This window comes from Oncorhynchus gorbuscha, linkage group LG17 (assembly GCF_021184085.1).
Source record: "Oncorhynchus gorbuscha isolate QuinsamMale2020 ecotype Even-year linkage group LG17, OgorEven_v1.0, whole genome shotgun sequence".
NCBI lineage: Eukaryota > Metazoa > Chordata > Actinopteri > Salmoniformes > Salmonidae > Oncorhynchus > Oncorhynchus gorbuscha.
Genome location: NC_060189.1, coordinates 40,203,531 through 40,231,191, shown reverse-complemented (window position 1 = coordinate 40,231,191; position 27,661 = coordinate 40,203,531). Strand labels below are relative to the sequence as shown.

At 43.3% G+C, this 27,661-nt stretch overlaps 1 protein-coding gene across 1 annotated transcript in view; it reads right to left on the bottom strand.

The window, feature by feature from the left end:
* The window catches only part of adck1 (aarF domain containing kinase 1), a 192,668-nt gene extending 165,830 nt beyond the window's left edge, over positions 1-26,838 (bottom strand). The window contains exons 1-3 of the mRNA XM_046308384.1: positions 26,728-26,838; positions 17,367-17,509; positions 8,205-8,288 (exon numbers count right to left, since the gene is read on the bottom strand). Of these exons, the coding sequence (XP_046164340.1) occupies positions 8,205-8,288; positions 17,367-17,501 (219 nt within the window). The 5' untranslated portion in view covers positions 17,502-17,509; positions 26,728-26,838. The remainder of the gene's footprint in view (positions 1-8,204; positions 8,289-17,366; positions 17,510-26,727) is intronic.
* Positions 26,839-27,661: the final 823 nt, after the last annotated feature.

Here is a 27,661-nt window from a genome sequence, read left to right as displayed (position 1 = left end):
CATTATTCACGATTCATTCAGGACTATCCGTAATCATGTAAGCATCCACATTAATGTAGAAGTGGATGAAAATATGCTGAAATTAAAGCTGACAGTCTGCTCTTTAACCTCAGTCATTGTATAATTCCAATGTATCGTCAGACGCATGTAATTTCAGTTTTTATGGTTGACTCAGTTTGCTGATTAAGTTGTCTTTCTCTCTCTCCCCCGGCTGCTTGCCGATTCCCACACCAAGCCATGCCCCGTCACTCAAGGAGAGAGCAGTTGCTCGACCCGAGTTACAAGCACTTCCTTGCCTTTTCATTCTGCAGTCTGCATGGTCAGATAGATGCAAAAGATGTTGATGACATACTGCTTTCCACAAGCATTCCATAATTAAACTATTAGTTTGTGTATCTTACCGGCTGCTAGTTTGTCTTTTCTTTGCAGGTTGTGGCTCAAATAAATCTTGTTAGCTGCTAATGTTTATCGCTAGTAAACTGGCTATTACAATTGAATGACGCTGGAGGGGATGACTGCTGTTTTACAGGCTCCTAACTAGAGGTCGACCGATTATGATTTTTCAATGCCGATACAGATTATTGGAGGACCAAAAAAAAGCCGATACCGGTAAAAAAAAAAAAAATGTAAGACCAATTTTTATGTATAGATTTGTAAGTCGCTCTGGATAAGAGCGTCTGCTAAATGACTTAAATGTAATGTAATGTAATGTAATGTAATAATGACAATTACAACAATACTGAATGAACACTTATTTTAACTTAATATAGATTTTATTTATGTATTTAGTCTCAAATGAATGAAACATGTTCAATTTGGTTTAAATAATGCCAAAACAAAGTGTTGGAGAAGAAAGTAAAATTGCAATGTGTGCCATGTTAAAAAGCACATTTTTCAGTTCCTTGCTCAGAACATGAGAACATATGAAAGCTGGTGGTTCCATTTAACATGAGTCTTCAATATTCCCTGTTAAGAAGTTATAGGTTGTAGTTATTATATATTTCTCTCTATACCATTTGTATTTCATATACCTTTGACTATTGGATGTTCTTATAGACACTATAGTATTGCCAGCCTAGTCTCGGGAGTTGATAGTTTACGACTTCAAGCCTATGCTGTGCTTCAAGCATTGCAAAGAGCTGCTGGCAAACGCAGGAAAGTGCTGTTTGAATGAATGCTTACGAGCCTGTTGCTGCCTACCACCGCTCAGTCAGACTGCTCTTTCAAATCATAGACTTAATTATAATACAATAAACACACAGATATGAGCCTTACGTCATTAATATTGTCAAAACCGGAAAGTATCAATTCAAAACCAAAATGTTTATTCTTTCAGTGAAATACGGAACCTTCAAAATATTGCTGCTACATTGCACAACCTTCAATGTTATGTCATAATTATGTAAAATTCTGACAAATTAATTACAGTCTTCGTTGGGAAGAAATGGTCAGGCGACCCAAACTGTTGCATATACCCTGACTGCTTGCATAGAACGCAAGAGAAGTGACACAATTTCCCTAGTTAATATTGCCTGCTAACATGAATTTATTTTAACTAAACATGCAGGTTTAAAAAAATATACTTGTGTATTGATTTTAAAGAAAGGTATTGATGTTTATGGTTAGGTACATTTGTGCAAAGATTGTGCTTTTTTTCACGAATGCGCTTTTGTTAAATCATCACCTGCTTGGCTGTGATTCGTTGATAAATTAACATTGAATATATGCAAAGCAAAACAAGCTAGTTAACCTAGTAATATCGTCAACCATGTGCAGTTAACTAGTGATTATGTTAAGATTGTTTTTTTTATAAGATAAGTTTAATGCTAGCTAGCAACTTACCTTGGCTCCTTGCTGCACTCACGTAACAGGTGGTCAGCCTGCCACGCAGTCTCCTCGTGGATTGCAAAGTAAATCGGCATCCAAAAATGCTGATAACAGATTGTTATGAAAACTCGAAAATCGGCCCTAATTAAAATAGGCCATACCGATTAATCGGTCGACCTCTACAACTGTGCCAATTTTTTTTTGCGTTATTTTTAAACTTATTTTGTACATAATGTTGCTGCTACAGTAGTCTCAAAAATAACTTCTGGACATCAGAACAGCAATTACTCACCAATATTTTTTCTTTAACGAGTCCGATGCAAAAGACATACTACTTTCAAAACCAGGCCCAAATCCCCATCATTTTTTTGAAGAAAAGATGCAGAAAGAGGTTGGACTGCCTTCTGCAAATTCTACCATCCGTACGAATGGCCAACGTGCAATCATTGGAAAATAAAATGGATACTCTACGATTAAAACTATCCTACCAACGGGACATTAAATACTCTTATGTTTCACCGAAACGTGGCTGAACGACGATACGGATAATACAGAGCTGGCTGGGTTTTCTATGCATCGGCAGGACAGAACAGCTACGTCTGGTAAGACGAGGGGCAGGGGTGGGTGTCTATTTGTCAATAACAGCTGGTGCGCGATGTCTAATATTAAAGAAGTCTCGAGGTATTGCTCGCCTGAGGTAGAGTACCTCATGACAAGCTGTAGACCACACTATCTATCAAGAGAGTTCTCATCTATATTATTCGCAGCCGTCTATTTACCACCACAAATTGATGCTGGCAGTAAGACTGCACTCAAACAACTGTATAAAGCCATAAGCAAACAAGAAAAAGCTCATCAAGAAGTGGCGCTCCTAGTGGCCGGGGACTTTAATGCAAGCAAACTTAACTATGTTTTGCCTACTTTAACCAGCATATCACATGTGTACCCAGAGAAGAAAAAAAAATACATTTAAAATTGAATGTTAAAAAAAGAAAAAAACTCTAGAACACCTTTACTCCACACACTGAGCTTTCCCTAGCCCTCCATTTGGAAAATCTGACCATAATTCTATCTTCCGTATTCCTGCTTACAAGGAAGAACTAAAGCAGGCAGTACCAGTGACTCGCTCAATACGGAAGTGGTCAGATGAGGGATGCTATGGTCATGACTCCCCTGTGAGGATCCAACGATCAGTTTAAAATAGATTAATGTCTACTGGGCCCTCTCACCCACAGAAGGGAGGAATTGGTGTGGGGGTTTTATGACCTCACACCAATCGTAAATTGCATGCAGCAGACGATTCCTTTGGTCTCTAGTATTGGTGATTGGAATCTGTTACAGAAGATTTTGCCACCCAAACACTTAACTTAAACTTAAAAAGGGAACACTGGGACAATATTTTCAACATCCGAATGTGGGGAATGATGAGATATGACTATTTTGTGATGTCATTAAGTTAATATTTTTTTTATCCCACTTTTTAAAAAAAGAGCTTTCACACCATGTAAAGTTTACATCCTTTATGTTGTATATGAAATAAAGGATGAAGAGAATATTTTTGTGAAGATAAAGGAATATGAATTTAGTTAACAAGAAATAGTTATGATACTTTGCAAGTAACTAGCCATGCCCTAGGGAGCTCAGAGAGCGTGCCAGGATGACAGAAACACCCCTTTTTACCCAAGTGTGTAAAAGATTGAGTTAAACTCTTGCGACGAGCAAACCCGTATCCGGGAGCATAATCATAGCCTCAAATGCATTAGCATAACGCAACGGACATAAATACCCCTAGAAACTTTTCCAATTCATGAAAATCGCAAATGAAATAAATATTCAAACACAAGCTTAGCCTTTTGTTAACAACACTGTCATCTCAGATTTTCAAAATATGCGTTACAGCCAACGCTAGACAGGCATTTGTGTAAGTTCATCATTGCATAATGCTATGCTAGGCTCTGCTGGCAGCAGGCAACATTTTCACAAAAATAAGAAAATTAAATAATTTACCTTTGAAGAACTTCAGATGCTTTCACTCAGGAGACTCCCAGTTAGATAGCAAATGTTCATTTTTTTCAAAAATATTATTTTTGTAGGAGAAATAGCTCCCGTTTCTTCATCATGCATGGCTGAGAAATCGACCGGAAAATGCTACAACTATAACGCCAAACTTTTCTAAATTTGCTCCATAATATCGACAGAAACACGGCAAACGTTGTTTAGAATCCATCCTCAAGGTGTTTTTAACATATATATTCGATAATATATCCGTCGAGGCAATTGGTTTCTCATAAGAAGCGATTGGAAAAATGGCTACCTCAGTATTTTACGTAAGGTTTTCTGCAGGAGACACCATGTGACCACATGCTATATATGGTCCTTTACAGCCTTTCTTCAATGGAAATGCCTATAAAGACGTCACAATGCTGTAGACACCTTGGGGAATACGTGGAAAACGTAAGCTCATTCACAGCCATATAAGGAGTCATTGGCATGAGGCGGTTTCAAAAAATGCAGCAGTTCCTGGTTGGATTTTTATCTGGGTTTCGCCTGTAAAATCAGTTGTGGCACTCAGACAATATATTTTCAGTTTTGGAAACGTCAGAGTGTCTTCTTTCCAAAGCTGTCAATTATATGTATAGTCGAGCATCTTTTCGTGACAAAATATCTTGTTTAAAACGGGAACGTTTTTCATCCAAAAATTAGCAATCAGTGTTACGGTTGTTCACAGTACTAGATACACAACGAAGGAAGACCTTCAACACGTAAATACATGCATTACTACTTAGCCAAATGGGAGGCAGTTCAGGGCAAGGTATTAGGATTACTGTGAGCGTAGTTCCTAAATGTATCCAAGTGTTGTGTCTCTCTTTTATAACAAGTGTCATTCCGCAAGGGACCTTTCCATCGTATTAAGATAATAATCAATAACCTATACCGTGTGTGTGTGTGTGTATCCTGTATTATCATTTTGTTTGAAAATAATCAAATCAATGTGTGGTACGGAATGATCAGTAAGACTCGGGTTTGTGCAGATTCAAGAAGTCTGCGATGTTCAGAATTTGATATGAGGTAATGATTAATAAGTGACTTCGAGATATATAGATCATATATTTTAGAGTGATTCCTGGTGCCCCAAATTCCTAATGAGTTAATTGTTACAAGATTAATGAATGTAATGTCACGACACTACGCTAGAGAATTGTTTTGATAGCATAGAATGGAATATGTTCTGGGATTCATCCCATGGCATTGAGGAGTATACCATATCAGTCACCAGATTCATCAATAAGTGCATCGACGACATTGTCCCCACAGTGAGCGTACGTACATATCCCAACAAGAAGCAATGGATTACAGACAACATCCGCACTGACCTGTAGCTGCCGCTTTCTAGGAGCGGGACACTGATCCGGACGCTTATAAGAAATCCCGCAAAGCCCTCAGATGAACCATCACAGACAAAGCATCAATACAGGACTAAAATTGAGGCTCGTCAGATGTGGCAGGGCTTGCGAACTATTACGGACAACAAAATGGAAACCCAGCCACGAGCTGCACAGTGACGTGACCCTACCAGATGAGCTAAATGCCCATTATGCTCACTTCGGGGCAAGCAACACAAGCAGCACCAGCTTTTCCATACCAACTGTGATCACGCTCTCGGTAGCAGATGAACACAAAACCTTTAGACAGGTCAATATTTATAAAGCCACAGGGCCAGATGGATTACCAGGACGTGTACTCAAAGCATGTGTGGATCAACTGGCAAGTGTCTTCACTGACATTTTCAACCTCTCCCTGACTGAGTCTGTAACACCTACATGTTGTTTCAAGCAAACCACCATAGTCCCTGTGCCCAAGGGGGCGAAGGTAACCTGCCTAAATGATCACTGCCCTGTAGCGCTCCCATCGGTAGCCATGAAGTGCTTTGAAAGGCTGGTCATCCATCATCCAGGAAACACTAGACCAACACAAATTCGCTTACCTCCCCAACAGATCCATAGATGACAGAATCTTAAGTGCACTCCACACTGCCCTTTCCCACCTGGACAAAAGGAACACCTATGTGAGAATGCTATTTATTGACTACAGCTCAGCATTCAACCCCAGCGCCCACAAAGCACATCACTAAGCTAAGGACCCTGGGACTAAACACCGCCATCTGCATCTGGATCCTGAACTTACTGACGGGCCACTTCCAGGTGGTAAGGGTAGGCAATAACTTGTCTGCCACGCTGATCCTCAACATTGGGGCCCCTCAGGGGTGGGTGCTTAGCCCCCTCCTGTACTCCCTGTTCACTCACGACTGGGAGTCCAAACACAACTCCAGCATTAAGCATTAAGTTTGCTGACGACGCAACAGTGGTAGGCCTGATAACTGACAATGATGTGACAGCCTATAGGGAGCAGGTCAGAGACCTGGCAGTGTGGTGCTAGGAAAACAACCTCTCCCTCAATGGGAGCAAGACAAAGGAGCTGATCGTAGACTACAGGAAAACATTGACGGGGCTGTCGTGGAGCGGGTCGAGAGTTTTAAATTCCTTGGTGTCCACATCACCAATGTACGATCAAGGTCCAAACAAACTAAGAAAGTCATGAAGGCACGACAACACCTTTTCCCCCTCAGGAGACTGAAAGGATTTGGCATGGGTCCCCAGAACCTCAAAATGTTCTACAGCTGCACCATCGAGAGGATCCTGACCATTGAATCACCGCCTGGAATGGCAACTGCTCGGCCTCCGACCGCAAGGCACTTCAGAGGGTAGCGCGTACGGCCAAGTACATCACCGGGGCCATGCTTCCTGCCATCCAGGACCTATATTATTCTTCTACCCCCAAGAAGGAGTTCTGAACAATTAAACAAATGGCCAGCCGGACTATTTACATTGACGACCCCCCTTTGTTTTTACACTGCTGCTACTCGTTGTTTATTATGTATGCATCGTCACTTTACCTACTGTACAAATGACCTCAACTTGCCTGTACTCCTGCACATTGACTGGGTACCAGTACCCCCTGTACATAGCCTTGTTATTTAATTGTTACTTTAAATTGATTTACTTTAGTTTATTTAGTAAATATTTTCTTAACTCTATTTCTTGAACTGCATTGTTGGCAAAGAGCTTGTAAAGGAAGTAAGAATTTCATAGTAAGGTCTACTACACCTGTTGTATTCGGCGCATGTGACAAATAAAAACATTTGATTTGAATTTAGCTAGCTTGCTAAATGTACTTAAGAGTCAGAGCAAACATAGGTATCTAATACAGCACGGTACCAGTGCTGGTATATGCATGTTGTTTGTGTAATGGTATCTTATAAAGAGAGGAATAGGCAATGCATGAATATTTTAGCTAGCTAGAGTGTACTCAGACCGCTTCACATTTTCCACTACAGCCTTATTCTTAAATGGATTTGGCATTCAGGCCAAAGAATTCAATCTTGGTTTCATCAGACCAGAGAGTTGTCTGTAATGTCCAGAGAGTCCTTTAGGTGCCTATTGGCAAACTCCAAGTGGGCTGGCATGTGCCTTTTACTGGAGGAGTGGCTTCTGTCTGGCCACTCCACCATAAAAGGCCTGATTGGTGGAGTGCTGCAGAGATGGTTGTCCTTCTGGAAGTTCACCTCCCTGACCAAGGCCATTCTCTGCCAATTGGGCTGTTTGGCCAGCTCTAGGAGGAGACTTGGTGGTTCCAAACTTCCATTTAAGAATGATGGAGGCCATTGTGATCTTGTGGCCCTTCAATGCTGCATACATGTTTTGGTACCCTTCCCCAGATCCGTGCATCGACACAATCCTGTCTTGGAGGTCTAAGGACAATTCCTTCGACCTCATGGCTTGGTTTTGGCTCTGACATGCACGATCTGTGCTGTGGGACCTTATATAGACAGGTGTGTGCATTTCCAGATCATGTTCAAATCAATTTTATTTACCACAAAGGGACTCCAAATCAAGTTGTAGAAACATCTCAAGGATGATCAATGGAAGCAGGATGCACGCGAGCTCAAGTCTCATAGCAAAGGGTCTGAATACAGACCATACATTCCATTTCCATGACTCCAACAATTCACCAATTTACTAGGCCTAGGTGTTTTGCCCATACCATGCAGCTCTGCATGGCAGTGTGGAAGAGGAAACAAAAGTACAGGAAATTCAGAAAATTACAAATGTGCTGAAAATGATTTGTTTGAAGTTGGACTGAACAGTATAAAACAAATCAGAATGGAGAAAACCACATAGAAATCACTTAAAACGTATGTGTTTCAACCCACTAATTAGCACTAATTATTTTAATTTTTTTAAACATAAAATACCATCAAAAATATGAAACATTTCACACAATGATATTTTGGCCATATAGCCAAGCCCTAGCCTTACCTGGGATTTGAGCGCCCAGTATTCTTCTGATCCATACTCCACATGTTTCAGAGATGTCATGTAGTCATAGCTGATCACGGCAGTCTACAGGGAAAACAGTCAAAAATACATATTTGTTCATTAATGTGCTTGCATGGTTGTGTACCAACAGTGGATTCAGCCCAAAATATGGGTGGTTGTGGTTATTGATCTTAGCTGCAGCCTGTCCAAAAGGAGATCAGAGACTGATGTGTTTGTGTCACGATGTAAGTCAATAAGTCATTTTAATCTAAGTTTAGTTGAACCAAACTGCAGGCTTCGTGCAAATTCTTGCCTACGGCGTATCTTTCCCTATAAAATGACATGTGTATTATATTTGTTGTTGTTGCCGTTTTGTTGAGCTGGGTTTAATTTAAAATAGTCACACCCACCAGCATGGCATTGTTAATTAAAATCAGAAACACCTGCAAAGTTTGCAAGTCGCGACTGAGCGGCGCAATAGCTAAGATGGTGGATAAATGTTCACTCAAGTCATTTACCATTGAAAAAAAATGGTAATTTCCTGTCTACTTACTGGAGTGGGTCTCCCATAAACACCACTGCAATAGCAGCTGGGTAGGGCTGTCCAAGACACATTTTTATTTCATCTTGGTCTACTCGAGGTCGTCCGTTCTTTCAACCAATCAATTGGTGTACATTTTTAAACGTGTATTTGTCCCTACACTACCGGTCAAAAGTTTAAGAACACCTACTCATTCAGGGGTTTTACTATATTTTTAGATTATCTACATTGTAGAATAGTGGAGACATCAAAACTATATAATAACACATGGAATCATGTAGTAACCAAAAAAGTGTTAAATCAAAATATATTTTATATACACATTTTGATCGAAGCAATCTTGAAGCGTGGAATCAGATTAACGCTGGTCCGACCAAACAGACCTGAGCACGGGTGTTTCCTGTTTTAGTTTCTGTCTATAGGCTGGCAGCAACAAAATGGAGTAGTGGTCAGATTTGCCAAAAGGAGGGCAGAGGAGGGCTTTGTATGAGTCGCGGAAGTTAGAGTAACAATGATCCAGAATTTTGCCAGCACGGGTCACGAATTCGATATGCTGATCAAATTTAGGGAGACTTGTTTTCAGATTAGCCTTGTTAAAATCCCCAGCTACAATAAATGCAGCCTCAGGATATCTGGTTTCCAGTTTACACAATGACCCAACACACATCCAGGCTGTGTAAGGGCTATTTTACCAAGAAGGAGAGTAATGGAGAGCTGCATTAGATGACCTGGCCTCCACAATCACCTGACCTCAGCCCAATTTAGATGGTTTGGGATGAGTTTGACAGCAGAGTGAAGGAAAAGCAGCCAACAAGTACTCAGCATATCTGGGAACTCATTCAAGACTGTTGGAAAAGCATTCCAGGTGAAGCTGGTTGAGAGAATGCCAAGAGTGTGCAAAGCCGTCATCTAGGCAAAGGGTGGCCATTTGAAGAATTTCAATTATATTTTGATTAACACTTTTTTGGTTACTACATGATTCCATGTGTTATTTCATAATGTTGATGTCTTATTCACTATTACACTATTATTCTACAATGTAAGTAATTTCTATTGCCATTTCCAGCTATGTCAAAATAGCCTACATAAAGCCAACAAATAAAAACATTGCAGCCTGCAGGTAGAAAATATCCTGATAAAAATGGAAGAATTGCATGTGACATGATTGCATTTTGGAACCCCACTCCCCCCGAAGATGAATGGTTTTGACCACGCTCCACTGCTTTCATTGGTGCAGCTAGTAGAAATCACAAGTGTCTATCCTTTAATGGAAAGGCACACGGTGAAAGACTTTTATTTGTTTATCTAGTTTGTGCTGTTCCATCAAGTATTAGTGTTTTGTGTCCGATGCGCTCAGGGTGTTTTTGCAGATCATCTGCAGCCTGCATCATGGGCGAGGTCATCGTAGCCTGTCATGTCAGGTCGCCTATCTGTGAGAACCATGTTATCCATATTACCAAAGCTTCATCTTCTTCCTTCTATTTCTAGGGCAGATTCGTGGTCGCAATTTATGAAAGATGGCATCACTTTGGAGATACTGGTTTCCCATATTCATCTGTGGCAAAGTTTTCCCTACATGTTAGCATGCTAGCTAGCTACACTAACAGCTGTCAGTGCCCTACTTGTTATTTACCCACTCCATGTGGCCCCCAGCAAACATTTTGAGGCAGGGCTTTCTCCTATAGAGCTCCATTTTTATGGAATGGTCTGCCAACCCATGTGAGAGACGCAGACTCGGTCTCAACCTGTAAGTCTTTACTGAAGACTCAGCTCTTCAGTGATTTGATTGAGTGTAGTCTGGCCCAGGAGTGTGAAGGTGAACGGAAAGGCTCTGGAGCAACGAACCACCCTTGCTGTCTCGTCGGTTCCCCTCTCTCCACTGGGATTCTCTGCCTCTAACCCTATTACAGGGGCTGAGTCACTGGCTTACTGGTGCTCTTTCATGCCATCCCTAGGAGGGGTGCGTCACTTGAGTGGGTTGAGTCACTGATGTGTTCTTACTGTCTGGGTTGGCGCCCCCCTTTGGTTGTGCCGTGGCAGAGATCTTTGTGGGCTATACTCGGCCTTGTCTCAGGATGGTAAGTTGGTGGTTGAAGATAACCCTCTAGTGGTGTGGGGGCTGTCCTTTGGCAAAGTGGGTGGGGTTATATCCTTCCTGTCTGGCCCTGTCTGGGGGCATCATCGGATGGGGCCACAGTGTCTCCTGACCCCTCCTGTCTCAGCCTCCAGTATTTATGCTGGAGTATTTTATGTGTTGGGGGGCTAGGGTCAGTTTGTTATATCTGGAGTACTTATCCTGTCTTATCCAGTGTCCTGTGTGAATTTAAGCATGCCCTCTCTAATTTTCTCTTTCTTTCTCTCTCTCGGAGAACCTGAGCCCTAGGACCATGCCTCAGCACAACCTGGCATGAGGACTCCTTGCTGTCCCCAGTCCACCTGGTTGTGCTGCTGCTCCAGTTTCAACTGTTCTGCCTTTGGCTATGGAATCCTGACCTGTTCACCGGACGCGCTATATGTCCCAGACATGCTGTTTTCAACTCTCTAGAAACAGCAGGAGTGGTAGAGATACTCTTAATGATCGGCTATGAAAAGCCAACTGACATTTACTCCTGACGTGCTGACTTGCTGCACCCTCGACAACTACTGCGATTATTATTATTTGACCATGCTGGTGATTTATGAACATTTCAACATCGTGGCCATGTTCTGTTATAATCTCCACCTGGCACAGCCAGAAGAGGACTGGCCACCCCCTCACAGCCTGGTTCCTCTAGGTTTCTTCCTAGGTTTTGTCCTTTCTAGGGAGGTTTTCCTAGCCACCGTGATTCTACACCTGCATTGCTTGCTGTTTGTGGTTTTAGGCTGGGTTTCTGTACAGCACTTTGAGATATCTGCTGATGTACGAAGGGCTTTATAAATACATTTGGAAATCACCCCAAAAGTTCCCATCCCAATTTGTGAATATGCATTAGCAGCCCGCGTCATTCTTTGGAGGTGGAACCTAAAGGACAATTTCTCATATAGGATTGGAATTTAGTTGAATTAGGGGCGACATTGCCCTCTGGTGGGGGCATGTAAAGTAGCTCTCTGTAGCCCTGGAGGTCCATCCATCTGTAATAAGCACAACACATGGTGTGGTGCATTGGCCAATTCATTAGGTGGGTTGTACAACTTCGGCTTTAGCTTGCTTATATAGAGCGGGTACTACCAGTTTGCTGAAATGGGCAAAGATCGTAACATGGTTTGAAAACTTTCATGAGGTGCAGAAACCCTCTACACTTCTCAACCATGGAGAAAGGGAGCATATCCGGTTTATCAACACAACCCGATGCTGGCACGAAGACTGCACTCAATGAGCTATATAGGGCATTAAGCAAACAAGAAAATGCTCATCCAGAGGCAGCGCTCCTAGTGGCTGGAGATCTTAATGCAGGAAAAATGAAATCAGTCTTACCTCATTTCTACCAGCATGCCACCTGTGCAGCGAGAGGTGAAAACCTCTGGATGGCCTTTACTCCATACACAGAAACACAAAGCTCTCCCTTGCCCTCCAATTGGCAAATTTAACGTAACTCTATCCTCCTGATTCCTGCATTCAAGCAAAAACAGGAAGTGAATGCTAAGCTACAGGACTGTTTCGTTAGCACAGACTGAAATATGTTCTGAGATTCATTTGATGGCATTGAGGAGTTCATAACATTTTTTTTTAAACCTTATTTACCTAGGTACTTTCACTGAGAACACATTCTCATTTCCAGCAATGGCCTGGGGAATAGTTACGGGGGATGAATGAGCCAATTGGAAGCTGGGGATGATTAGGTGACCATGATGGTATAAGGGCTACATTGGGAATTTAGCCAGGACACTGGGGTTAACACTCCTACCCTTACAATAAGTGATCTTTAGTGACCACAGTCAGGTCACCCATTTAACTTTCCATCAGAAACATGGCACCCAACAAAGGGCATTGGGAAAAGAGTGCCTCCTACTGGCCCTCAACACCTCTTCCAGCAGTATCTGGTCTCCCATCCAGGGACTAACACTGTTCAACAGCAGAGGCAAGCCAGCAGTGGGATGCAGGGTGGTATGCTGGTGGTTTACGACAGTCAGCCAGCAGCAGAACACTAAATCAGTAGGCTGAAAATATTCTCAAATATATCCTCAAAAAGAATCAGTGATTTTTTTTCCAAATAAAATATTACCTAAGTATTCATTTACATTACATTACATTTAAGTCATTTAGCAGACGCTCTTATCCAGAGCGACTTACAAATTGGTGCATTCACCTTATGACATCCAGTGGGACAGTCACTTAACAATAGTGCATCTAAAACTTAGGGGGGGTGGGGTGAGAGGGATTACTTAACCTATCCTAGGTATTCCTTAAAGAGGTGGGGTTTCAGGTGTCTCCGGAAGGTGGTGATTGACTCCGCTGTCCTGGCGTCGTGAGGGAGTTTGTTCCACCATTGGGGGGCCAGGGCAGCGAACAGTTTTGACTGGGCTGAGCGGGAGCTGTACTTCCTCAGTGGTAGGGAGGCGAGCAGGCCAGAGGTGGATGAACGCAGTGCCCTTGTTTGGGTGTAGGGCCTGATCAGAGCCTGGAGGTACTGAGGTGCCGTTCCCCTCACAGCTCCGTAGGCAAGCACCATGGTCTTGTAGCGGATGCGAGCTTCAACTGGAAGCCAGTGGAGAGAACGGAGGAGCGGGGTGACGTGAGAGAACTTGGGAAGGTTGAACACCAGACGGGCTGCGGCGTTCTGGATGAGTTGAAGGGGTTTAATGGCACAGGCAGGGAGCCCAGCCAACAGCGAGTTGCAGTAATCCAGACGGGAGATGACAAGTGCCTGGATTAGGACCTGCGCCGCTTCCTGTGTGAGGCAGGGTCGTACTCTGCGGATGTTGTAGAGCATGAACCTACAGGAACGGGCCACCGCCTTGATGTTAGTTGAGAACGACAGGGTGTTGTCCAGGATCACGCCAAGGTTCTTGGCGCTCTGGGAGGAGGACACAATGGAGTTGTCAACCGTGATGGCGAGATCATGGAACGGGCAGTCCTTCCCCGGGAGACCCTTTACTTAGTACTTTGTTGAAGCACCTTTGGCAGCGATTACGCCTAGAGTCTTATTGGGTATGACACAGCTTGGCACACCTGTATTTGGAGAGTTTCTCCCATTCTTCTCTGCAGATCCCCTCAAGCTCTGGATGGGGAGTGTTGTGGAACACAGTGGACTAACCAGAGATGTTAGATTGGGTCCGGGTAACTCAATGACATTCCGAGTTTTGTCCCGATGCCACTCCTGCGTTGTCTTGGCTGTGTGCTTAAGGTTGTTGTCCTGTTGGAAGGTGAACCTTCGCCCAGTTTGGGGTCCTGAGCGCTCTGGAGCAGGTTATCAAGGAGCTCTCTGTACTTTGCTCCATTCATCTTTCCTTCTATCCTTACTAGTCCCACAGCAACATCCCCAGCCGCGCCCTCAGAGCATGCGCAGACCAGCTGGCCGGTGTGTTTACGGACATATTCAATCAATCCCTATACCAGTCTGCTGTTCCCACATGCTTCAAGAGGGCCACCATTGTTCCTGTTCCCAAGAAAGCTAAGGTAACTGAGCTAAACGACTACCGCCCCGTAGCACTCACTTCCGTCATCATGAAGTGCTTTGAGAGACTAGTCAAGGACCATATCACCTCCACCTTACCTGACACCCTAGACCCACTCCAATCTGCTTACCGCCCAAACAGGTCCACAGACGATGCAATCTCAACCACACTACACACCGCCCTAACCCATCTGGACAAGAGGAATACCTATGTGAGAATGCTGTTTATCGACTACAGCTCGGCATTCAACACCATAGTACCCTCCAAGCTCGTCATCAAGCTCGATACCCTGGGTCTCGACCCCGCCCTGTTCAACTGGGTACTGGACTTCCTGACGGGCCGCCCCCAGGTGGTGAGGGTAGGCAACAACATCTCCACCCCGCTGATCCTCAACACTGGGGCCCCACAAGGGTGCGTTCTGAGCCCTCTCCTGTACTCCCTGTACACCACGCCTCCAACTCAATCGGACGACAACAGTGGTAGGCTTGATTACCAACAACAATGAGACGGCCTACTGGGAGGAGGTGAGGACCCTCGGAGTGTGGTGTCAGGAAAATAACCTCACACTCAACGTCAAAAAAACTAAGGAGATGATTGTGGACTTCAGGAAACAGCAGAGGGAACACCCCCCTATCCACGTCGATGGAACAGTAGTGGAGAGGGTAGCAAGTTAAGTTCCTCGGCATACACACAAGACAAACTGAATTGGTCCACTCACACAGACAGCATCGTGAAGAAGGAGCAGCAGTGCCTCTTCAACCTCAGGAGGCTGAAGAAATTCGGCTTGTCACCAAAAGCACACAAACTTCTACAGATGCACAATCGAGAGCATCCTGGCGGGCTGTATCACCGCCTGGTACGGCAACTGCTCCGCCCACAACCGTAAGGCTCTCCAGAGGGTAGTGAGGTCTGCACAACGCATCACTGGAGGCAAACTACCTGCCATCCAGGACACCTACACCACCCAATGTTACAGGAAGGCCATAAAGATCAAGGACAACAACCACCCGAGCCACTGCCTGTTCACCCCGCTATCATCCAGAAGGCGAGGTCAGTACAGGTGCATCAAAGCTGGGACCGAGAGACTGAAACAGCGTCTATCTCAAGGCCATCAGACTGTTAAACAGCCACCACTAACATTGAGTGGCTGCTGCCAACACACTGACACTGACTCAACTCCAGCCACTTTAATAATGGAAATTTATGGGAAATTATGTAAAATATATCACTAGCCACTTTAAACAATGCTACCTAATATAATGTTACATACCCTACATTATTCATCTCATATGCATACGTATATACTGAACTCTATATCATCGACTGCATCCTTATGTAATACATGCATCACTAGCTACTAACTATGCCACTTTGTTTACATACTCATCTCATATGTATATACTGTACTCGATACCATCTACTGTATCTTGCCTATGCCATCACTCATTCATATATCTTTATGTACATATTCTTTATCCCCTTACACTGTGTATAAGACAGCAGTTTTGAAATTGTTAGTTAGATTACTTGTTGGTTATAATTGCATTGTCGGAACTAGAAGCACAAGCATTTCGCTACACTCGCATTAACATCTGCTAACCATGTTAATGTGACAAATAAAAATTGATTTGATTTGAGCATGATGCTGCCACCACGCATTACCTTAGGGAGGGTGCAAGGTTTCCTCCAGAAGTGAGGCTTCGCATTCAGCCCAAAGAGTTCAATCTTGGTTTCATTAGACCAACAAATCTTGTTTCTCATGGTCTGAGAGTCTTTAGGTGCCTATTGGCAAACTCCAAGCGGGCTGTCATGTGCCTTTTACTGAGGAGTGACTTCCATCTGGCCACTCTACCAAAACAGCCTGATTGTTGGAGTGCTGCAGAGATGGTTGTCCTTCTGGAAGTTTCTCCCATCGCCACAGAGGAACTCTGGAGCTCGGTCAGAATGACCATCGGGTTCTTGGTCACCTCCCTGACCTTCCTTCTCCCCCAATTGCTCAGTTTAGCAGGGCGGCCAGCTCTAGAAAGTCTGGGTGGTTCTAATCTTCATCGATTTAAGAATGATGGAGGCCACTGTGTTCTTGGGGACCTAAGATGCTGCAGAAATTGTTTGGTACACTTCTCCCAATCTGTGCCTCGACACAATCCTGTCTCGGAGCTCTACGGGCAATTCCTTCAACCTCATGGCTTGGTTTTTGCTCTGACATGCCCTGTCAACTGTGAGACCTTATATAGACAGGTGTGTGCCTTTCCAAATCATGTCCAATCAATTGAATTTAAAGTTGGACTCCAATCAAGTCAAAGAAACATCTCAAGGACGATCAATGGCAACAGGATGCACCAGAGTTCAATTGAGTCTCAAAACAAAGGGTCTGAAAACTTCTGTAAATAAAGGAATTTCTGCATTTCATTTTTTTTTTCAATTTTGTGGAATCCAAGTGGTAGTTACGGTCTTGTCCCGTCGCTGCAACTCCCATACAGACTCAGGAGAGGTGAAGGTCGATTGTCTCCCGGTCGCGGCCGGCTGTGACAGAGCCTGGACTCGAACCAGGATCTCTAGTGGCACAGCTAGCATTGCAGTACCTTAGGCCCCTGTGCCACTCGAGAGGCCGCCTGTTTTTCTATTTTTTATACATTTGCAAACATTTAGGAAAAACCTGTTTTCGCTTTGTCATTATGGGGTATTGTGTGTAGATTGATGAGGAAAATTGTGCGCTTAATCAATTTTAGGAAAAGGCTGCAATGTAACAAAATGTGGGGAAAAAAGGCAAACGGTCTGAATATTTTCCAAATGCACTGTATTATTTTTGAGCAGTGGCGAAATAGTCTCTGTTCATCCCCATTGTCATATACTTGGAAGCCAAATTGTTCCCAAACTGGAGATTTAAACAATGGAGAATGCCATTGGCTTATCGACTCCACCACTCACCATTGTACAGAACTAGTTCCCGGCTGCTCTTCACAAAAGGAGCATTTGAAATGAGCCAATTAAGATTGGAATTTAATTGCTTGTGGTTATGTACTGACCGTAGCTGCGGCCCGCCCGAAGCGGACCAGACTGATGTCATTGAGGTCCAGTTGTTTGCTGTTGTAGAGGTAGAAGCCTGACGACGCCACCACTGCAGTTGCAACAGACGTCACTTTCAGCAGCCGGCCAGCCATTGGAGGCACTGGGGGAGCGAGGAAAATATGGTCCAACAATATTACACTCTGGTATACTCAACTAATAAAGAAATACAGTTGATGAAGTACACACTGAACAAAAGTATAAATGCAACATGTAAAGTGTTGGTCCCATGAGCTGAAATAAAAAGAACCCAGAAATGTTCCTAATATACAAAAAAACAAATTTGTTTTACATCCCTGTTAGTGAGCATTTATCCTTTGCCAAGATAATCCAGCCACCTGACAGTTGTGGCATATCAAGAAGCTGATTAAACAGCATGATCAATACATAGGTGCCCCTTGTGCTTGGGACAATAAAAGGCCTCTCTAAAATGTGTGTTGTCACACAACGTAACAGAAGTCTCAACTTGAGGGAGAGTGCAATTGGCATGGTGACTGCAGGAATGTTCACCAAAGCGGTTGCCAAAGAACTGAATGTTAATTTCTTTACCATAAGCTGCCTCCAACATCATTTCGGGAAAATTTGTCAGTTTGTCCAACCGGCCTCACAGCCGCAGACCACGTGTAATTGCATCGTGTGGGCTAGCGGTTTGCGGATTATCAACGTTGTGAACAGAGTGCCCCATGGTGACGGTGGGGTTATGGTATGGGCAGGCAAAAGCTACAGACAACGAACACAATTGCATTTTGTCAATGGAAATTTGAACACACAGAAATACCGTGATGAGATTCTGAGGCCCATTTTATGCATCCGTTTTCCCAGTCATGTCAAATCCATAGATTAATTAATTTTTCAATTGACTGATTCTCATATGAACTGTAACTCAATATAATATTTGAAATTGTTGCATTTATATTTTTGTTCAGTATTTACTGTATATAAACCATATCCAAACTCTTTGCACTTTCAATCGTTCAACTAATAAACAAATAGCGTGTACAAAAGTTTCAAACACTAAAGGGTACTTTCATGTAAAGTAGCTTTTAAAAAGACTCGGTGGGGAGAGATGAAAACAGGATGCAAAGTGGTGTTTCTAAATATATAATACTCAAGTATTTAACTACTGTTGCTTGAAGAGGACAGTCTTCAATACAGTCACTGAATGTAGCAGCTACTGCATTTAAATCAGATTTCTTTAACAACTCCAGTGCAATAGTCACCACTGTCATACTTAGAATGAGCACACACAGGCTGGCATTGAGTGACATATGGAAGACACACAAGCATAACGACAGGCTTATGTTGTGCACGCACATTTTAAATACTTTATTTGAATCCATTACTCAAATTTATATATTTTTTAAAGGATCCAAAACATTCCAAATGTCCCTGTATGCATAGCAGTCAAGGGTACAAAAAGCACCACCTTCTCCAAACAGCTACGGGTGCCCACAAAAGATGAAACAGAGCAGCCCTAGTCTTTGGTAGCCCCGCAATCTGGAGGACACACACTGTAAGCCAATGTACGTGTCCAAATATCGGTGCAACCAGCTTGCACCTACACCAGAGGCTGTCCAAGCGTGTCACAAGGGGCTGGTATTTATAAGAAACTTGTCGACAAAGACCTGCTCCATGCAGCCATCAAATGAGCAGCCACTTCAAAAATGAACACCTCCCTCTGGCATATTTGGCAAACAGGAAAACACATCATCAGCAACATCAAACCATCCTCTTAACCACAAGAATATTTATAAATGTGTGCTGTTGGTGTGACTACCCATCTCAACTCGCTGTCCATCAGGTCGACAAGGCAGTCATGTCTAACAATGTACAAAACACTGTATGAACAGTAACCATTCACAACAAGGGAAACAAACTCCATTGCATTTGACTCATGAATAACACAAAATGGGTCATGGTTTGCAGGGTACAAGAGTGCTAGGTTATATTTTGTTGGTTGAAATTGCATTCTCAGCTTAACAGTAGAGTTGAGAATGTCCTCGCCAATGGCAGCATTCTGGAACAGTACATGGAATGGGAGACAGAAGTGTCAGCAGTGTGGAGCAGCAAGTTTCCCCTGCATACTTAGGCCAGTGTTGCCATAGCTGCATCCGTCTGATACCGAGGAGTGTTTTCCTTGATGTAGGAGGAGATGTTTCGGCATGGGTGACAAAAGCCTCCACAACACAGGGGTCTGCCACAACTGCATCAGAGGCAGTCACTGGCTCAGTTTGCGTATCAGTCCATGCCCATCGGAGCTCCGGTTGCACGGGTCCGGCCAGTCTGACCAGACTCCAAAGGCAGCAGCACAAGTGTCCAATTGGTGTTCCTCCTGAAGCCCAGGAAGTTGTCCTCATTGTCAGTGGCACATTCCACTTCTGTTGGTCCAGGAGGAGGGAGGCTCTGGCTAAGTCTCAAACTGGCGCATCATTTCTGTTGAGCATGTTCAACAGGTGAGTCAGTCTGGTAGCAGTGTAACGTCATGTGTGGTGTGTGTGTTTAAGCATAGCCACTTTCACCACTTGAATGATTTTGTTAATAAATTTCACTCAGAACCTACTTGGTATAAGCACGTTGACAAGCAGATGTTGAATCTTTGCTAGGCCACCTCTCGCACAGCGTCTAGCTTCATGACCACAGGCAGAGGGGAAATGTCAATCATTTCAAGTCTGGTTGAATACTCATGGACAAGCTAGCAACATTTAACTTACATTCATGATAGCTGTATGTTTCACGCAGCGAGAACACTAGTGTTGGGTCTTATCAGTTCATGCTTTGAGACAGCAATTCCAGTTTTTATGCAGAAAACATGCTCATTCATGCAGTCTGTCTGTATATGCCTTTTGTTTGAGAGAGAATGCCTGTATCTAACAGCCGTGGTAGTATGTGGGCGATCAAGCATTTCATGAACACTTTACAGACAAAGGGAAAGAGGGAATTGTCTCTCCATGTATACAGAACAAAAATATAAATGCAACATGTTTCGTGTTGGTCCCATTTTTAAAAAAGCGCATTTCTTTTCTTGTGCACATTTCTCCTTTGCCAAGATAATCCATCCACCGGACATGTATGGCATAACAAGAATCTGATAAAACAGCATGATCGTTACAGGTGCACCTTGTGCTGGGGACAATAAAAGGCCAGTTGTGTCACAACCAAATGCCACAGATATCTCAAGTTGAGGTAGAGTGCAATTGGCATGCGGACTGCAGGAATGTCCAACAGAGCTGTTGCCAGAGAATGTAATGTTCATTTCTCTACCATAACCCAACTCCAATGTCACTTTAGAGAAATTGGCAGTACGTCCAACTGGCCCCGTAACCGCAGGCCACGTTGTAACAACGCCAGCCCAGGAACTCCACACTCAGCTTCTTCCCCTGCGGGATCACACTTCCCTTCTATGAACTGTAATTCAGTCAAATCTTTGAAATCGTTGCGTTTATATTATTGTTCAGTATAGATGGATCATCTGGAACATTGAATGTTTTTTAGTATTCCGTGGATAAGAGCACCCAGACGTGAGTCGGGTACCTTTCCATTAATCAGACAGGCATTTGAAGATATGCATGAGGGCATGGGAGGACTGGGGCCGTGTGGCCTTTAAAAAAAACTCATAAGTGACACCATCAGATTCACTTGCCTTGTTTGGTAGGGAAATCAACACATTATCTACCTCCTCAAGGGTGAAATTGCATGTCTCTGGGAAATAGGCTGGTTTTACCATTTCAATTGCTTCAAACCAAGGGGGTGTGGTCAGCAGAACTCTTGGCGTTTGTCATTATATTAGTTCTGTACAGTTTCAACAGTGAAACATCCATGCAGCATCTGCATACCAATCATTGATCTGAAATCAGTTTCATGCCGATATTCATTTTAATCTTAGTTTTAAGTATCCTACACTGTTGTTTCATGTTGATGTAAAGTGAGCGAGTTTTAGAGCAGATGGTTGTCAAACAGTAACATTACACGATGCTGTAATATTTTGGCTTCTGTAGAATACAGAATGTGATCTTGCAAATATAGACTCTGCTTTGATCTAACTTCATTAAAACGATCACCATTAGCCTGAGTAGCCTGTTCTCCACGCATATAAAGTATAGAATATACACATGCGCAGAAGCTACATTTCGATTGATTTTTCTGATCCGCAGCCACTCTGTAATAAAACATTGCATGCTTCTATGAAATTGCATTTGCGAAGTGACAGCCTACAGTTGGGCAGAGCTGTTTTTAGAATTTCACCAAATAGGGGAAAATATGTTAGCCATTTAAAATGTTATTTTACGCGACAGAAGACATTAGCAGAATCTATTTTCATACCACACAAATGACCGAAATGACTAGCTACTTCTTGAATGAAAATTAATAGCCCAGGCCAATGAGAAATATATATATAATATATATATTAGTTCAATCTACAGTGGGGAGAACAAGTATTTGATAACCTGCGAAATCAGCAGTGTTTCCTACTTACAAAGCATGTAGAGGTCTGTAATATTTATCATAGGTACACTTCAACTGTGAGAGACGGAATCTTTTAAAAAATCCAGAAAAATCCAAATTGTATGATTTTTAAGTAATTCATTTGCATTTTATTGCGTGACATAAGTATTTGATACATCAGAAGAGCAGAACTTAATATTTGGTACAGAAACCTGTTTGCAATTACAGAGATCATATGTTTCCTGTAGTTCTTGACCAGGTTTGCACACACTGCAGCAGGGATTTTGGCCCACTCCTCCATACAGACCTTCTCCAGATCCTTCAGGTTTCTGGGCTGTCGCTGGGCAATACGGACTTTCAACTCCCTCCAAAGATTTTCTATTGGGTTCAGGTCTGGAGACTGGCTTGGCCACTCCAGGACCTTGAGATGCTTATTACGGAGCCACTCCTTAGTTGCCCTGGCTGTGTGTTTCGGGTCGTTGTCATGCTGGAAGACCCAGCCACGACCCCATCTTCAACGCTCTTACTGAGGGAAGGAGGTTGTTGGCCAAGATCTAGCAATACATGGCCCCATCCATCCTCCCCTCAAAACGTTGCAGTCGTCCTGTCCCCTTTGCAGTAAAGCATCCCCAAAGAATGATGTTTCCACCTCCATGCTTCACGGTTGGGATGGTGTTCTTGGGGTTGTACTCATCCTTCTTCTTCCTCCAAACACGGCGAGTGGAGTTTAGACCAAAAAGCTCTATTTTTGTCTCATCAGACCACATGACCTTCTCCCATTCCTCCTCTGGATCATCCAGATGATCATTGGCAAACTTCAGACCGGCTTGGACATGCGCTGGCTTGAGCAGGGGGACCTTGCGTGCGCTGCAGGATTTTAATCCATGATGGCGTAGAGTGTTACTAATGGTTCTTTGAGACTGTGGTCCCAGCTCTCTTCAGGTCATTGACCAGGTCCTGCCGTGTAGTTCTGGGCTGATCCCTCACCTTCCTCATGATCATGCCCCAAGAGGTGAGATCTTGCATGGAGCCCAGGACCGAGGGTGATTGACCGTCATCTTGAACTTCTTCCATTTTCTAATAAATGCGCCAACAGTTGTTACCTTCTCACCAAGCTGCTTGCCCATTGTCCTGTAGCCCATCCCAGCCTTGTGCAGGTCTACAATTTTAGCTCTGATGTCCTTACACAGCTCTCTTGTCTTGGCCATTGTGGAGAGGTTAGAGAGGTTAGGTTAGAGCAAATTCGTAACATAATACAAATTGCAATTCGTAACATACAAAATGGATGACGGACATCCACAAATTAATACATACCATACGAAACGTAGCATATCATACTAAATGGAGTGGCTCCCCCACCTCTCTAAAAACAAGTCTCTCACCGTTGCCGCCTGCTATAGACCACCCTCTGCCCCCAGCTGTGCTCTGGACACCATATGTGAACTGATTGCCCCCCATCTATCTTCAGAGCTCGTGCTGCTAGGCGACCTAAACTGGAACATGCTTAACACCCCAGCCATCCTACAATCTAAACTTGATGCCCTCAATCTCACTCAAATTATCAATGAACCTACCAGGTACCCCCCCAAAGCCTTAAACACAGGCACCCTCATAGATATCATCCTAACCAACTTCCCCTCTAAATACACCTCTGCTGTCTTCAACCAAGATCTCAGCGATCACTGCCTCATTGCCTGCATCCGTAATGGGTCAGCGGTCAAACGACCTCCACTCATCACTGTAAAACGCTCCCTGAAACACTTCAGCGAGCAGGCCTTTCTAATCGACCTGGCCGGGGTATCCTGGAAGGATATTGATCTCATCCCGTCAGTAGAGGATGCCTGGATATTTTTAAAAAATGCCTTCCTAACCATCTAAATAAACATGCCCCATTCAAGAAATTTAGAACCAGGAACAGATATAGCCCTTGGTTCTCCCGAGACCTGACTGCCCTTAACCAACACAAAAACATCCTATGGCGTTCTGCATTAGCATCGAACAGCCCCCGTGATATGCAGCTATTCAGGGAAGCTAGAAACCGTTATAAACAGGCAGTTAGAAAAGCCAAGGCTAGCTTTTTCAAGCAGAAATTTGCTTCCTGCAACACTAACTCAAAAAAGTTCTGGGACACTGTAAAGTCCATGGAGAATAAGAACACCTCCTCCCAGCTGCCCACTGCACTGAAGATAGGAAACACTGTCACCACTGATAAATCCACCATAATTGAGAATTTCAATAAGCATTTTTCTACGGCTGGCCATGCTTTCCACCTGGCTACTCCTACCCCGGTCAACAGCACTGCACCCCCAACAGCAACTCGCCCAAGCCTTCCCCATTTCTCCTTCTTCCAAATCCATTCTGCTGATGTTCTGAAAGAGCTGAAAATCTGGACCCCTACAAATCAGCCGGGCTAGACAATCTGGACCCTTTCTTTCTTAGAATTATCTGCCGAAATTGTTGCCACCCCTATACTAGCCTGTTCAACCTCTCTTTCGTGTCGTCTGAGATTCCCAAAGATTGGAAAGCAGCTGCGGTCATCCCCCTCTTCAAAGGGGGGGACACTCCTGACCCAAACTGCTACAGACCTAGATCTATCCTACCATGCCTTTCTAAGGTCTTCGAAAGCCAAGTCAACAAACAGATTACCGACCATTTCGAATCTAACCATACCTTCTCTGCTATGCAATCTGGTTTCAGAGCTGGTCATGGGTGCACCTCAGCCACGCTCAAGGTCCTAAACGATATCTTAACCGCCATCGATAAGAAACATTACTGTGCAGCCGTATTCATTGATCTGGCCAAGGATTTCAATTCTGTCAACCACCACATCCTCATCGGCAGACTCGACAGCCTTGGTTTCTCAAATGATTGCCTCGCCTGGTTCACCAACTACTTCTCTGATAGAGTTCAGTGTGTCAAATCGGAGGGTCTGCTGTCCGGACCTCTGGCAGTCTCTATGGGGGTGCCACAGGGTTCAATTCTTGGACCGACTCTCTTCTCTGTATACATCAATGAGGTCGCTCTTGCTGCTGGTGAGTCCCTGATCCACCTCTACGCAGACGACACCATTCTGTATACTTCCGGCCCTTCTTTGGACACTGTTAACAACCTTCCAGGCAAGCTTCAATGCCATACAACTCTCCTTCCGTGGCCTCCAATTGCTCTTAAATACAAGTAAAACTAAATCCATGCTCTTCAACCGATCGCTACCTGCACCTACCCGCCTGTCCAACATCACTACTCTGGACGGCTCTGACTTAGAATATGTGGACAACTACAAATACTTAGGTGTCTGGTTAGACTGTAAACTCTCCTTCCAGACCCATATCAAACATCTCCAATCCAAAGTTAAATCTAGAATTGGCTTCCTATTTCGCAACAAAGCATCCTTCACTCATGCTGCCAAACATACCCTTGTAAAACTGACCATCCTACCAATCCTCGACTTTGGCGATGTCATTTACAAAATAGCCTCCAATACCCTACTCAACAAATTGGATGCAGTCTATCACAGTGCAATCCGTTTTGTCACCAAAGCCTCATATACTACCCACCATTGCGACCTGTACGCTCTCGTTGGCTGGCCCTCGCTTCATACTTGTCGCCAAACCCACTGGCTCCATGTCATCTACAAGACCCTGCTAGGTATAGTCCCCCCTTATCTCAGCTCGCTGGTCACCATAGCATCTCCCACCTGTAGCACACGCTCCAGCAGGTATATCTCTCTGGTCACCCCCAAAACCAATTCTTTCTTTGGCCGCCTCTCCTTCCAGTTCTCTGCTGCCAGTGACTGGAACGAACTACAAAAATCTCTGAAACTGGAAACACTTATCTCCCTCACTAGCTTTAAGCAACAACTGTCAGAGCATCTTACAGATTACTGCACCTGTACATAGCCCACCTATAATTTAGCCCAAACAACTCTCTCTTTCCCAACTGTATTTAATTGATTTATTTTGCTCCTTTGCACCCCATTATTTTTATGTCTACTTTGCACATTCTTCCATTGCAAAACTACCATTCCAGTGTTTTACTTGCTATATTGTATTTACTTTGCCACCATGGCCTTTTTTGCCTTTACCTCCCTTCTCACCTCATTTGCTCACATTGTATATAGACTTGTTTATACTGTATTATTGACTGTATGTTTGTTTTACTCCATGTGTAACTCTGTGTAGTTGTATCTGTCGAACTGCTTTGCTTTATCTTGGCCAGGTCGCAATTGTAAATGAGAACTTGTTCTCAACTTGCCTACCTGGTTAAATAAAGGTGAAATAAAAAATAAAAAATTTACATACAGAATAATACAAAATGCTCTGAGACCAGGCTGGTGAGGCAGAGGCAGGCTGTAATGCAGTAAGCAAAGCAAGAGCGAAAACAAGCAGACAGAGAGGCTATCCAGGCATTTGATTTGGACAGTAAAGCAACACATACACAGCAACAACAACAAAAATATCCGTGCAATCAAACATTAAAAATGTAAAAAAGTGATGTCTTGGTTTATATCGGTAATTGTTCGTTTTTATCTCGAGTTGATAGTTTTCCAACCTTTTTTTTACCACTAGCTACATCACTGGTCACAGTCACGCAGAAAATGACTGCAGCACCAACCTGAGCCACAGCTATATACTCTATCGACTACATCAATGAACATTTCAATACTTCCAGTATCGGTTTCTGTGTAATATAATGGAACAGTGGCTGTGGTGAGACGCAGAGTATGGCATTCACTTATGCAAGACGTTTTGTAACATGCGTTAGAGAACAAGACAGCTAGCACTGTTCTAACAAACATATACGTGAGGTGAAACAATATAATTCATAACTAGCTATCGGATACCTGAAAACCAGTACTTTGTATGTCGGTAGATGTTTTACCTTAATCACAGCCAAACGTACAGCCGTGCTGTCATTCAACCGGTTTCTCGCTTCGACCTCTCAACCCGTCACTTGTTTATAGTTTCGATTCAACTAAAGCCCATATGCATTATGGGAGTTGAAGTCTTGAGTTCTGTACAACAGCTAGATTTATATGAATTTAACTATGTTTATTGTTGTAATTATGTGAAATACATTTTGGGGGGTTTAATGCACTAGTATTTGCAAATCACTTCTGTTATTTTTCACAAAAGCTCATAGATATTTTTTTCAGATAAACCGGTCAGGACTAAAAATAAGCACATCGTGCGAATACGTCAAAAGCAAGCGACGTGTTCATTTCCCATTTCCTAGACAAATTCAAAGCACTTACTGTATACGTCATAATAAAATGATGATCTATACTGCATATAATTAAAAAAACAAGCTCAACGTTTATATAAAACTGTTTATCGTAATAACTTCACTGATAATGAACATTCAACACAGTAGTTAGATTGATGAACTTGGTGCAACTCAATAAAAGACGATTATGTCAACTAATAATATGTATTGTTCATCAGGCATTATCAAGGAAAAGTTCCACACATTTCCCCAACATTTTGGTAAGCTTTACTGAGCTGTTATGCGGATGTGGAAATGTAAACTTTAGGTGTGATTAGGCCTTACTTGAAGCTGTATCCAAATATGCTATTTTGGTATAGAGGCTTCCTGAATGGTACATTGGCAGGTGATTATAGCCTACCTACATTTATCAAAACCATTTTGTTTAGGGCTGCTGATAAGGTGTGTGTGCAGCATGGACAAAAAAGAAACCAACACACCTTCGTGCAAGTGCACATACACACATCCACACACACATCCAGTACACACAGAGGTTAGATATTCCCCTCTCTCATTCTCACATACACACCTCTCTCTCTCTCTCTCTCTC